This window comes from Hippichthys cyanospilos, chromosome 3 (assembly GCF_059441005.1).
Source record: "Hippichthys cyanospilos isolate Australia breed blue-spotted pipefish chromosome 3, RoL_Hcya_1.0, whole genome shotgun sequence".
In the NCBI taxonomy this organism is placed as follows: domain Eukaryota; kingdom Metazoa; phylum Chordata; class Actinopteri; order Syngnathiformes; family Syngnathidae; genus Hippichthys; species Hippichthys cyanospilos.
Window position 1 is genome coordinate 10,946,537 of NC_142371.1, and position 14,023 is coordinate 10,960,559.

Consider the following 14,023-nt stretch of genomic DNA (forward strand, 5'->3'; position numbering starts at 1 on the left):
AAAAACATACATGTCATCTTAAAAGCCAATTTAAAATAAAAACAAAATAGAGAACAACAGGCTGAATAAGTGTACGGTATACTAACGTTAAATGACTGACATGCCTGGTAATGTCAGTAACGATGATCGCCAGTCCCTTACAATTTTCTCGCTAACTCCAAACTTTCTTTCTGCTGCTTGATTACCGTTTTCGGCTGCATATTTCAATATTTGCAGCTTGTAATCTGCAGAGTATGATTTTTTTTTTTGGTGCCATTTTTGTTCACCCCTTCCCAGTTATTTTTATAAATTACCGGCAATGTTGAAATGATCAAAACGGGCCTAGAGCGCCCTCTTGCGGTTTGATGTGAAAATAACATGTGGAATGATATAATGATGTATTAATAATTTAACACATTATTCGCACCATAGGTGTTCGATTTGTATGACTTACCTGTGATTTTTATTTTTACCTTGGAAACTCATATCTTGCTTAATTTAATATAAACACATTTTTGAGAGAGTAAAAATTAAAGCTTATATTTAATCAAATTTGTGTGGATTCATTTATGTTGCCATTTGTAAATACTATGGAATATGTCAATACTGTAACTTACTCTATTTTCATCCTTTGTGGAGTCTGAAGAATTTCCACAGGAGCTGGAACGACCCTGCACCTGGGGGCTTGTGTGCAGAGCTAAAGGGGACACTAATGGCGGCTGTACTTTGCTCAGGATCTTGGAGCAGAGACGAAGACAGTGAGTGAGCTCTCCAAGCCCCAAGGTCTGCAGGTGACAGGTTAGCGCTGCCATCATGCGCAGCAATAGCTGAGGAAGATGCTCTGTCTGGATCTCGATGTACGTCTCCTAGGTGACAATAGATTTAACAATGCTGTGTTATATATTACAAACAGCATGTCACTAAAAGAGAATCCAGTAGTAATGTCTCCTCTCATACAGTATATAGACTTGGAGGGGAGGCTATATGCTGACAATGGTATGTATAATATATACAGTAATGTTAAACATTGAACAATAGCAATACAGCTTTTGTATAGCTCCAGCGGAAACAAAATGACCATGAGTGTTGGGATTCATTATGGTAAGTTAATACAATGAAAGAGCAACTAGAGTATATATGTGTTTATCTGATTTGGTTCATCATACTCACGTTTATTTAAAAGATTAAAAAGTATTTGTAATAAACATCTATAAAGCATTCTCGTTTCTAACTTGGAATGTTCATTTGCTCCTTTATTCTATATATGATGGTCATTCATGTAGGGCAGGTATATGTTATATAAAATATTGCATGTTAAATAGTGGTGTTATAGTGTTTAACAAGCAAAATATAATTACATTTTGAAAAAACAAAACAAATGAAATAAATACTGGAATAAACACAAACACAGCTGGTTTTCATATTTCTTTAAAATATGTGAGCAAGACAATGGCATAACAAAGCATGCAATTAAAAAAGCCCAGACACACTGGGCAAAGATTTCATTGTCGCAAGATCCACACCAAACTGTAAGGTTGATTTATTGCATGAGATTTATTTTATTTTCAGTGCTCCGCTTCCAAATGATTTGGGGAGTTAAGAGCCACAGTCAAGCTGTTATTAAGAAATGATCCTTCCAAGCTTGCTAGAAATAGAGGCCTAATGTTGGTGGGATGTCGCTGGAATGTTATCGTAGCCTCAGTGAAGCAGGATGGGGTGAAAAGGCAGGAAAGAGCAGTACTTTACCTGGCAGATTACCCTCATGCTTCTAGTAGGCTTCAGGGAGAAAGAGCAAACAGTTTGAACAGACAGGAGCAAGCGGAGCACAGGCCACAGCACACTAATCACATCCCTCTCTTGCCAGAGTCAAAAACACACCCACACACATACTCTTAAAACACAGTAATAAACAAGGATTTCCAAACTGGATTGGAAATACAATACAGATAAGCCGATTTCTAAACTGTGGATCAGTTTACAAATCTGCACAACGTATATATATTTTTTGGCAAGGAAATAGACACACAAGTATGTTCCTGCTTGTGTGGGGCGTTACACCTAAGAAACAAGAGCGGAGGCATATACGTTAAAAATAGCAGAAACATTCCAGAACAAAGAATTGCCTCTTCAGGGTAGGGAACCAAGCAAAAAAACAGTAAAGAATGTGAATGAGCTCAATAATGTGGGGAAGATGATAAGGAATATATTAAGAGCCCAAGCAGAGACAGGAAAGGGATGTTAATGCTTGGAGAAGAGCAAGATCACAGAGACACATAAAATGACAGAGAGATTGGGGGAAAAAAAGAAAGAAACAAAATCTGTACATTATGGGCGATGATACTTGGGTTAACAATACAGAAACACTAACTATACAAAACTAGACAAGTGTACCAAAACCATGATTCAAATGTGAGGAATTAACAACATAAAAAAGAAATGACAGGAGACTTTTTTAACGGGCTTCAAATATACATAATAGCAGCTATATCAAAAATAATTTGAAGACAATAGTTATGGATGTTGTTGTAGAAAAGACCAAACAATAAACAAACACAAGTAAACTTACCAAGGAAACGATGTCCAACAGGAAATCAACTAGCTGACAGAACTCCAATAAAGAATGCTCCGGTGTATCTAAACTACCAGCATGCGTTGGAATATTTGTTTGCACATTCAATGTCATCCTATAAAAGAAGCCATATGGTGTGTCAGTTGGTCGGTGAAAAAATTAACTGCATACAGAACTAAAAGTATCAGCATCTTTTTGATGGACTGAATCTAAGTAAATTGAATAGCGAGTATCTTAGTTATCACATCAACCTTTTGCACAAACATTACCACATTCCTAAATTAATAAGTTAGGATTTTCTTTTTCAGAGATTTTTCGGTATCCCCATACTGCTGGTGTCAAGCAAAATTCTTGTATCTCAAAACTCATGACTTTTAAGGAGACCACCTTAATGGCAAACTCGTTCAACCATTAGCATTGCATCATAGATGTTAGGCATTTTGAGGACTTTCAAGAAGTCAATAATTTGAATGAATGGTAAAATGATTTACAGAATATTTAAAAAGTTATTTGCAAATATAAACCTGCAGCACTCCTCAAACCAGCGGGCAATGTAGTCCCACATGTAGAATGGCTCAAATGAGTTGAACAGGAGATTGGCTGTTTTAATCAGTTCTGCTGTCTTCTTGTTCTCCCGAAGTTTGCTATAAAAGAATTAGAAGGCCAACATTTGGCATATACGCTCAAGTGATATTATTATAAGATAATCCTGTCAAAAGAGGGAGTGGTTGATTGGACTAACCTACTAAGGTGTGTGTGGTCCTTGCTGAAGCAACTTTGGCTTTGGAGGTCTAACTCGGTTTTGCACTGTGTGTGTAACGTACGAAACACTTCAATAAGAACATCTTCTAAGATAACTGGACCTGAAGGGAGAAGCATACAAAATACTAGCTGGACACTGGATGGCAGCACTAACTGTCATGTAACCGTGGACAAATTGTTACCAAGCTCTGGTTTGTCAAGCAGACTGATGAGGATGCGAAATGGCTTGAGGTCATGCATGAGAATGCTTTCCTCTTCTCCGCCTGGTGCTTTGCCTTGCAAAATTCCCACCATTGCCTGAAAACATACACATAATTTCAAAGAGAAAAGACACATTTGAGGAATCCAGAAATACTACTACTTGATACATTTGTTTTCAATTTTGAAAAAACAAAAATTCACTATTTCATCCTCCACACTCTTCTCATGTTTTTTTTTTTTTTAAATGTGTTCACGCTCCGTCTGGCACGTAATGAGCTGAAGCCTGCAAAAAGAGTCCCTGTAGAGCCAGCCCTCTCCCTAATGGTAGAAGTTCTAATAACTACCCATGAACAGATGGCACAGGAGCAAATGACAAAAACAAAAATACTTTCTAAAAAAATTGATTTGCCTTCTGGTGTTCCTGTGCCTTCTAATCCCAAGAGAACCACAGCAAAGCACATGGCAGGAAAGAGTTGAAAGACTGTGAGTGGACTTCAAAGAAATTCCTGCCATAAGAGGAGCAGAAGGAAGCGTGACATACAAAAAAACCCCGAGAGATGTAATGCTGGAAAATAAGTCATAAAAGTAATGAATGAACTGGCAAAAATAACAAACTAACCACGCCATAAAGACACATCGGCCTAAATTAGTGGTATCCCCAATGACACAGACAAAACTCTTGCATGGACAAAACCTTCTGTGATGAGATTTGTTTTGATCTATGTTGTACTCAAATGCAAAAGCCCCACCTGGACAAGCATGTCTTTTGAGAAGTTGTTGAAATATTGGCTAGCATGCTCTTCTGGGTTGCTTTGTCGTGTGGCACGTGGTCCTGTTTTCACCCCATTGTTGTCAAACCCTACAAAAAAAAAAAAAAAATACAACAATCAGAACATAAAATACTGTTTTCAACTGTGATTTTATTTATTAAGAAAAAAGAAAATCAAAGATAGCTGGCTGTGAAAAAGTATTTGCTCTCATTGTTGAATTTGAAATTAACTATGGCTAATCACATTTTTTGGAAAACTGAGTTCACATTCACTGAGCCTCATTACCCCTCCAAACCGATTCAATCAAGAAATCACTTAAAGGGACAGTGTGTAAGATTTGTGTAAGACTGTTTTTCATTCAAAAGGAATACATTAAATGATTAAAAATTTCAAAACCTTGCAAATGAATGTGTTCTTAATGACCAACAGTATGTTTTAAATATAAATATAGGTCGAGGTATCATTAGATGATATTACATGGAGGGTGGCACTTCTCCGGAGGCGACCATGTTTGTTATAGCTACGGACAATGGTAAATGCAGCACCTCCTTCTGTCCGTAGTGAAAAACGGTCCAAATCTTACACACTATCCCTTTAAAAAGAATCTGCCTGACATCATAAAGTTGGCCAACAAAATTCCAAAACAATTCAAGAACAGTTAAAAAGTAAAGTTATTGAAAGGATTTAATAAGAATGGCAGAGCTCCACAGCAGAAACCAACAATACATAAAGACATACCTTGGAATAAAAAAAAATATTTGAGTCTGAATGACTGCACGAAAGCTGAATGTGTACCGTATTTTCCGCACTATAAGGCACACCTAAAAGCCTTAATTTTTAAAAAAAGCTGAAGGTGCGCCTGATAATCGGGTGCGCCTTATATAAGGATCAATATTGAGATTTGGATTCGTAGATGGGGAATGAACTGATAAAGTAAGCGTTATCTGTTTCTTTTGTGTGTTCACAGTTGAACAAGGTTGGTCATATTGACATTGAGTTATGCTCTTGAGAGTTTAGTTATTATTTGAGTTATTGTTATTAATTTGAGTATTACTATATTGTGATTGAAAAAGTTTTAAAATATGTCATTAATTGAGGGTGCGCCTTATAACCCGGTGCTCCTTATATATGGAACAAGTTTTAAAATATGTCATTCATTGAGTGGCCTTATAGTGCGGAAAATACGGTAACTTTTTAGGATGTGTGTTGTCACGACGTGGCATGGCGACGTGAGGCGGTGGAGGGAAAGGGACTCAAAAACGCAGGAGGACGGAGAGGGTGTGCTCAAACAAAAATGCTCTTTTAATAATAAAACAAGGCAGGAAAAGCAGTAGGCAAAAACTTAACAAAGTAGCAAAATAATTGAGGAACTGAATATAACTCACGAGACTTAAATGGAGGGTGAGTAGGAGGGTAAAAAAAAACACAGCGGCACAGGGAACACGAATTGACGATATCGGTGGGGTGAAAGGTACAATAATCCAACGAAGGCAACAGAGGGAAGGTGGTTTAAATACATGAAAACTAATTACAGAAAACACACTACAGCTGGACGGAGACAAGAAGCAGGGGAACCGGATTGGCTAACACGTGAGGAGCGGGGGCACATGGACAACAGGTGGATGAGATAAAACTAACGAGACTGAGAAGAAGGCAGACGCAGGGAAACCAACATGAATGAGTCAGACGAAATGAACCAAAAACTACTTAAACTAAATCCAAAAACCCGAAAAACACAGACAGAACGTGACAGTGTTTATCTCATTACATCCGGGTTCAGTTGAGTTCTGTAGCAGAAAAGTACTTAGTTCCTAATTCACGAATTTCAACTTCTAATCAATACAAAAAAAATTATGTACATATAATAAGTGCTCCAGTTATTCAGACTGAAATACTGTGGAAGGACTTCCAAAAGACCATAGTAATGGCTAATGGCTAACACCATCAGCTTGCTCTGGGCACAACAGTAATAGTGGTAAAAATAAGCCAAGGTTTTATCACTAAGTAAGACAAAACTGCAACAGATAGCCACATAAAAAATGAAAGTCCTCTGTACTTATATTATGGGTGAGGTACACATCCTGAAGGAGGATGCAAATGCGTCACCATGCCCCGATTTAGTTATGCCTCCCAAAAATTCCCTGAGAAAGCGAAAAAGACTTTAATGTTATAACGCAGCAATTCATTACTTAATTGTTCTCGGTCTTTAAACATTTTAAAGTTTATATAAAATCAAGCATTAAAGTATGCATTTTATGGTTACTTAAGTTAAATCTGTCTGATTTTCTTCCAATTTGTTTGATGGGAACATTATAGTGGGGAAACAATGCCTGAAAGAATACTTGTTCACAGAACTATTACACGACAGAAGATAAAAAACCTTTTTCCCAATGTTATTGTTGTGATGACTGTAAACATTCACAAGAGAACACACAATTGTTTTTTGTGTGTGTGCAAGTGCTGCAGGTCAAAGTAACTTTGACCTGAAAAGCCAAAAGCCACAATTATATACAACACCACCCTTGACCATCACAGATTCACTAAGAGAACATTAAAATTAAGTATGGACTTAGTCCAGTCTTTGCGGCTGCAACTACGGCAAATTTTCTCGAAAGGCTTTCTGAAAAAGGTTAAAAGGTGTTCCCAGCAGAGTATTCATGTGGTCAAAAGTAATTCACAGTTGAATTGAATTGAAATCATGGTGATAGTTCATCTGAAGTGATGGCATTGATTTCATAACTTACTTAAATACTTATAAAACGAACACTATGCTGGTCTTCAATATACCAAAAAAACTATAAGAATGATCAATAATTCCAAATTCACAGAGCTAACCCATTCATTATTTATCAAATTAAACGTGCTCAAACTTTTTGACTTGATTGAATTTAAAATAGCACTAATACTGTATTAAGTATATAATAAGCAACTCTGCTTCAGCATCGTGATTTTTTTTTTAAAGAAGGATGTTATAGTCTGAGAGGCACAAGTGATCTGTTAAATGTGTTAATTTATGGAATAATTATGGAATAGATCTGAAAAAATCTGAATCATATACTATCTTCAAAGAAAGGTTTAAAAAAACTGTCTTACCTAAATATGTGAATCAGGTAACAAACTTAATAGTCTGTAGAAAATTGTAATTGAGAGACGTGCTTTTCTGTTCTGTTCTATTTATGACATATTACTTTACTATATACCATATAACTCACCTCGTATATATGTAGTATGTAACAACCAAGTGAAAACAAGGGCTAGGACCTGACAAGTTCTTCTAACTCTTTGTGAACTGTTATATCTGTTGTTTATTTTTGTTTTTTCTCTTGTCTAATTTTTATTATTGTATTTAATTCTTTTCTTTTTCGTTCGTATTGTGTTAATATGTTAAAAAAATCTTGACACATTTTGAGTAGGCTAGTCCTTGATTGAGCTTTTTTGTGCTGAGATGCAGCCGTGTTGAAACTGCTGACAGCTTTAGGCAGTGCTCTATAGAGTTAGGCACAAAGAAACATTAAATCAACTTCTGACTTTAAAATTGTTTCCCATGACCTCTGTCCCTTTAGTGTGTTGGTTGTGTTTGGTAAATCGATGAGGAAAAAGCATTCAAGTTCTGGCCCTTCCAATGCCCATTGTCTATTTGTCATGCCAGATGAAGTTATGTTGAAATACTGTTGTTCCCAGTATAGAAGGTGGTTTTAATATGACTTGAATGACATTTGATACATCCATAATGACAAAACTTACCATCATGTGAATCCAAGGTGAGTGAAAAACAAAAGAAAACAAAATAAGGTAATGGTTTCAAAACCACATTTATGTTTCTTAGAAGCTACAATTAGGTAGCATAACACACATTATGTGGATATCAGAATTTGGCTCTTACAATGTCTCAAATAATATGCCTTATTTGAGTCATGATTGCTACATTTCAAAATTTACCGGTACTTATTTACCTGTTTATTTACATTGAAAACAGGTAGATAATCATTTTCTTTTAGTACATGAGATTACATCAAAAACACAAGTGTGTTTACATTTGGCATTCAATTTGTATGAAGTTGTTATACAGGCTAGTGTATGTGTGTGTATTTCGCACCCAGCAGCCATGCATAGAGTCTGCGGTTCAGGGACATGTCTCTTCTCAAAACCACATGCAAAGCAGCTGACAGGATCCGTATCATGTCAGGACGAGTAGCCTGAGAACAGCAGAACAAAGAATTGTGACATAACTGTCAAATACTAGACATGATATCACACAGTGGCACACAGTAGCACATTGAGCTTTGTTAGTTAGTTAGCACAAGTGCACTCTGAAATATAATGAAAAAGAAAAATGAAGTATGTGCCCAAAAAGAGACTGTTCAACCTCCGTATTACAGTTAGGAGTTCACTGGTCATAGGGAAGAATGCTCAGGAAGGTTTTACAAACACATTTCATACACTTTATTTATGTAGATACAATTTTTGTGGGGAACATTCGTGCACTTCTATAAGACACATGACTGGCGTCCGGCGCGACTGTCGACCAATGAGGTCAGGATTGTATCTACTCCTGCTCTCATTGGTCGATGGTCGCGCCGGGAGCCAATCATGTGTCTTTTAGGAGGGCCTGTCCCCCTCATGAAATTTAAACACGCTTGTTATGTAAACGCGACGGGAGTGCAAGAAAGGAATGCCCGTCTCCCTCATGACACTCAGACACACACTTGTTAGGTAGACGGGAAGAGAGACCAATAGCGGGGTGCCCGTCTCCCTCATGAAACTCAAGACACGCTTGTTAGGTCGACGAGAAGGGAGACCACGAAAGAGCAGCGCTGCACCGGAGCGTTGAGAGTCTATAACCTAGATTTCTTCTGTAATAAATTAAAATTTCAAGTGTAAACTCTGTTATCGTGTTTGGTCAGCTAAAGGTTCACAGGTACAGTTACAAAGAAAAAAAAAAAATCAGGTACCCACATACACATGCATGAAATTCTGTTTTCTGAGTTTTTTGTTTTTCTTTTGCGGGGGGGGGGCACAGCAACGCATATGACATAATACGCAGGAAGAAAGAAAATCTGGCTTTTGAAAAATATATGCCTATCATACTGCAACTAGCTGTATTGAGTTTTCATCCAGAGATGGTGTCAACAGCTGTTCTCACCTGGCTCATGTGAAAGGGGAAGCAGAAAAGGATCAAATCTAAGGTGCTTCTCTGCACTAGCACACTTGAGTCCTGGACTGATGTACTGACAGCCTCCACCTGATCAGAAAATACATAAATTATAGACAACCTGCTAGAAATAGGCATGATTTATCAATTATTGACTAAGACTGTTGATTAGTTTGATCAACATAATGTGTTTTCCAAGAGTTCTTTTTGCAAATTATTATCGCTATAGAAAAACACTAAGTTATTTGGAAATTAGTGGTCAACAATAATGAGTACTGAAATAAACATACCCCCAAAAATAACATTTGGGATCAAAGGTATTGTACTCTACTGAATATTAGAGACAGCTCATGAACTATTCTTCGTACCATGAGTTCAATGTCACTGCCCATGACATAGAGCTGGTCCTCCATGGAGAGCTTGCGGTTTAGGTGAAGTAGAACAAAAGACACACCCGGGAGACGCACAGCAGGGCTGGTAAGGATGCTGCCCCATAAGGCACTGTAGAATGCCGACTGCTCCACTGCTGCTGCCACCTTCTCCAAAAGGTTATTGGTTCTGTAGCAGAGATACAGTGCTTCATTATAATTATAATTATAATGCACCTAACCAAAAGGCAAGGGTGGAAGTGTAATTTGGGCAGTGCACCATGACTGTCCTGTGACCGCATCTGAGTGGAATTTTGTATATTCGAAAGAAACTTTTCCAGCTAAACCGATAAGGAAGTTTAAATGTAGATCATCATGCTATTTCTTCGAAGGGTACTCACTCATCTATTAGTCCAATATTTAGTCATTATACATAGATACAAATAAAGTGGACCCCCACCATACAAAATTAGTCTGTTCTGGAGTTGGAATCTTAAGGGAAAATCGTCGCATGGTGGACCATAGAAACCTATGGTAATTAGCTAAAGTGCGTATGAAACCCCAGGTAAAAACATCAAAATTGTATATAAATATTAATAATTAGTAAAAAAAATAGTTTAGAAAGTGGTATTTATATAAAATATACATGTATATAATTAAAGAACATCATAAATAAAAAATATATGAAGGAATTTTGTTTCCCTTTGGAGTGAGGTGACTAGCCTAGCCTTCTTCTTGATTATCTGCAGCTTTGTTTCCATACTAATCATCTTCTTACTTCTCCCTTTAACATCACTAGCAATCTTGGGACCCATGGCTAACCAATTAAAGTTTGAATTAAGCACTAAAATTCACAATAAAACGATATTGTAAGCACTCACACGAGATCAAGTCAAGCATGTCGGCATCTTAGCAAAACTGTGACGCTGACCAATAGCAGACCAGCATCTTAGTGATGCTGACCAATAGCAGACCAGCATCTTAGGAGTCATACACAACCACATTGACCCCAAGTTCGAATTGTGTAATTGTTGTTGATGCTGTAAAGTTGGAAAAAATGCAGTAGATGATTTCACATTGGGAAAAAAATGTGTACACTATCTCCTGTTACTGTACTAGTAGTTATACATTCATCTTCGTCAATACAATTAGCGTGAAACAATTAATTGCATTTGGAACATAAATGCGATTAGGAAAAAACATAAATCGCTAATCAACAAAGGCTGCAAATTGACCAAAGCAGAACAGTGAAAGTTTAAATGGGTATCTTCATCTCATGAAATCTTAAGGACAGTAGCTAATACGGTCTATCTTTTTCAACTTATCAGGTGGAAAACACAAATTAACGTATGTGCAGTAACATATGTACCAGCTACAGTTATGTGTTGGAATGCATGTCAGAATGGCTGATAATTAGAGTAGTCTATGCAGATAGACATGTCACCTGCTGCCCATGTAAACAGTAAGTGGATAAATACCTAAGTTGTCTTTCATATTTGCCACTGCCCTTCATCTTAATATCCTATTCTGTACAATTTTTACAGATCCGATATGTTTTGTACTCAAGATTGACTAATTGTTTGTTTCAAATTTCAACATGTTCAAAATGTTCATGCCATCAGTACTTCTTTTTTATTTCAAAGGTTTTCAACCAAAATTTCACCATTCATTTAAAAAAGTTTGAAAAAAAACTATTTCATATCAAATCACAAATCTTGATGAAAACATTTTTGATTATTTTCCAAAATCATACTGCCCTATAGCGAATCGAATTTTTCTCACCTATCATAGAATTCTGATCCTTCCTCAAGACCAGGCAGTACTCCAGTGAGGAATCCTTGTAAACCAGGCTTCAGCGTCTTGCCCAGAGGCAGATAGTAAGTCTCATAGAGGCCCAGCAACACAGGTTTGACAGACATGGCAGCATTGGTGAGTAAAGGGAAGAGCCCAGAGCTGCAGTGTAAAAGATGATGCGACATTAGTTATATGTTCAGACGTGTCCAGTGAGACTTCACTGACTGCCATGAAAGTAATACCTATAAAGAAATAGGTCTTTGGCCAGCCTCTTGGGTCCAATGATTTTGAAGATTATCTCATAGGTCTCCAAGGCTTTACGGTGAACTCCACTGGGCAGGGCAGGATGGAGGCATTGGGCCAACCGCTTACCTATTGTCAGCTTCTTGGGAACCACTTGATATTTTGCGTTGTTCTGCAATACCTGGGAGAACAATAAAGCACAACTTTGATCAGTCAGCATTCATCAGATTGTCACTTTCATTTCCAGTCTCATTTGTTTCAGGTAAGTGTTTTTATATAAATGACAGAGGGTATTAAAAAAGGTATTTGATTTTCATATCCTCTTGCAATTATAGCATGGAGCACTTGGGGGACAAGGACATCTGGTTGAGAACATTGCTACAGTATAATATGCCACATTCAGTAATTGGTTATTCAGCTTTCAGATACCTTGTCTGCACAAGCAGTGTGTGTTGCAGTAACCATTACGTTTACATATAGCGTTACCATTCAAATTTCAAGTAATTACAGCCACAATGTGGTAATGAAGAGGGCGATTAACCAATGAAACAAAATTTGGTTGTCTCTGAAAGTCAATGTAAATATTTTTTTTTTGTTTTATTTCTCCTTGACAGTTACTGCACTGGAAATATAAAACCTGAGATTTACCTTGTTGAGCTTGCCCAGAGCAGAGATAAGGTCTGCCCATTCACTTGAGTACTCAAAGTTTTTAAGCGCTTTATCCACCGCAGCAACATAGTTCCTGTACTTGGAGTCACTGAGCAGCTCCACTTCCTCTGCATTCATTCTCCTGGGTGGCTATTGTGCTAATCTCAAACACCAGGCATACATGTGTACATCATACCTGTGACAGAGGCACACAAGCAGAAAAAAACACAGCAAATGATTCGTTAATGAAAGTTACTCTTTTGTGACTATGACACAAAAAACTTGGAACTGCATTAGGGAAACTGGTGTCATAGAAATTAGGAGAGCAAGGCCTGAACAAGGCAGACACAACCATATCATGAATATGACCACATACCGTAAGTTGTTTGGCTCTTCATAATAATTTATTTCAAACTATGAGTTGAAACAACGAAGACTCTCAAGGCAACACATTTGATAGAGAGCTAACTGCGAACATTATACTGTGGATGTCCAGTTTGGTGAACGTGTGTTAAAAAAAAATATTAAGACAAGGCCGTACTCTGTTGGAGAACATGTGAAATACCACTGATTCAACACAGCACAGTACGTACAGTATTTATACAGTGGACTCCTTGAGAAGTCACAACATATTAATAGTCATAAATCTACTGATTATTCTACTAATATGTAGCTAACTGAGTGAGTTCGTCACTGATTAAATGGATTCAATAATATACACAAACAGGTGGAAAATACTACAAGGTGCCTAATTGTTACATCGGGCAGAGTTAAATAAAGCTACCTAAAACAGATGCTTGATTTGGGAAAGTGGGGCAAAATATCCAATCAATATTCGCATCTTAAAAGTAAATTGCTCGAACGAGATCGGGTAAAGCAATCAGAACGAGTCATTGGGCTATTTTAAAAGACAACCATTACAATTAAAAAAAAAAAAAAAAAAAGCAGGTACCAGACCTTACTTTGGGGCAGCCTGATGCTTTGAATTTAAGCAGTACAACTTGACGTCCAAAAAAAAAGCTGAGGTTTTTTACTTAAACATGAAAATCCTTGAACAATATACAGTAGATAATAGAACACGCCTTCGCATGTTTTGTTTTTATCCAGTCCCTAATGTTACAGAAGGCTCTGTGAAAACACTGGATGTTCGAGCTAACAGCTAACTGTATTAACTAGAAGAGCTGAAATACACACAATAAACACATTTTTATATAAAATAGCCTACCGTCGTAGTTTAGGGAACGAAATGCCATTCAAACATGCACCCGGTTAGATGGGGTAAAATGGGCTATTACTAAAGAGGGCTAGCAAGGGCACAAACGTTTGCTAACAGGTTGCTAAGAGAATGTCGAGGAAAGGCCCGACAACATTTAGGTCTCTTGGCAAGCGCACAATAGATACATGTATTCTACATATTCCGGCTGTGCTTCTTCCTGCTTCGTGTAAATATTCAACTATGAGATCATCATCAGCAATACAAAGACGGTGGAATGACAGCTCCCAGACTGCACTGCAGATTCACAGCACAGCCAACCGT

At 37.3% G+C, this 14,023-nt stretch overlaps 1 protein-coding gene across 3 annotated transcripts in view; it reads right to left on the reverse strand.

Moving 5' to 3' along the window:
* Window positions 1–14,020, reverse strand: part of dop1a (DOP1 leucine zipper like protein A) — a 34,522-nt gene extending 20,502 nt beyond the window's left edge. The window contains exons 1-14 of one of the 3 annotated variants that reach the window (XM_088410632.1): window positions 13,712–14,020; window positions 12,487–12,682; window positions 11,838–12,019; window positions 11,584–11,754; window positions 9,802–9,991; window positions 9,425–9,523; window positions 8,378–8,477; window positions 4,261–4,343; window positions 3,493–3,607; window positions 3,291–3,411; window positions 3,073–3,192; window positions 2,546–2,663; window positions 1,726–1,755; window positions 597–845 (exon numbers count right to left, since the gene is read on the reverse strand). In XM_088410632.1, the coding sequence (XP_088266758.1) occupies window positions 597–845; window positions 1,726–1,755; window positions 2,546–2,663; window positions 3,073–3,192; window positions 3,291–3,411; window positions 3,493–3,607; window positions 4,261–4,343; window positions 8,378–8,477; window positions 9,425–9,523; window positions 9,802–9,991; window positions 11,584–11,754; window positions 11,838–12,019; window positions 12,487–12,624 (1,716 nt within the window). In that variant the 5' untranslated portion in view covers window positions 12,625–12,682; window positions 13,712–14,020. Of the gene's footprint in view, window positions 1–596; window positions 846–1,725; window positions 1,756–2,545; window positions 2,664–3,072; window positions 3,193–3,290; window positions 3,412–3,492; window positions 3,608–4,260; window positions 4,371–8,377; window positions 8,478–9,424; window positions 9,524–9,801; window positions 9,992–11,583; window positions 11,755–11,837; window positions 12,020–12,486; window positions 12,683–13,711 lie in introns of all 3 variants that reach the window. The other 2 variants (XM_088410631.1, XM_088410633.1) reach the window with 2 other exon arrangements.
* Window positions 14,021–14,023: the final 3 nt, after the last annotated feature.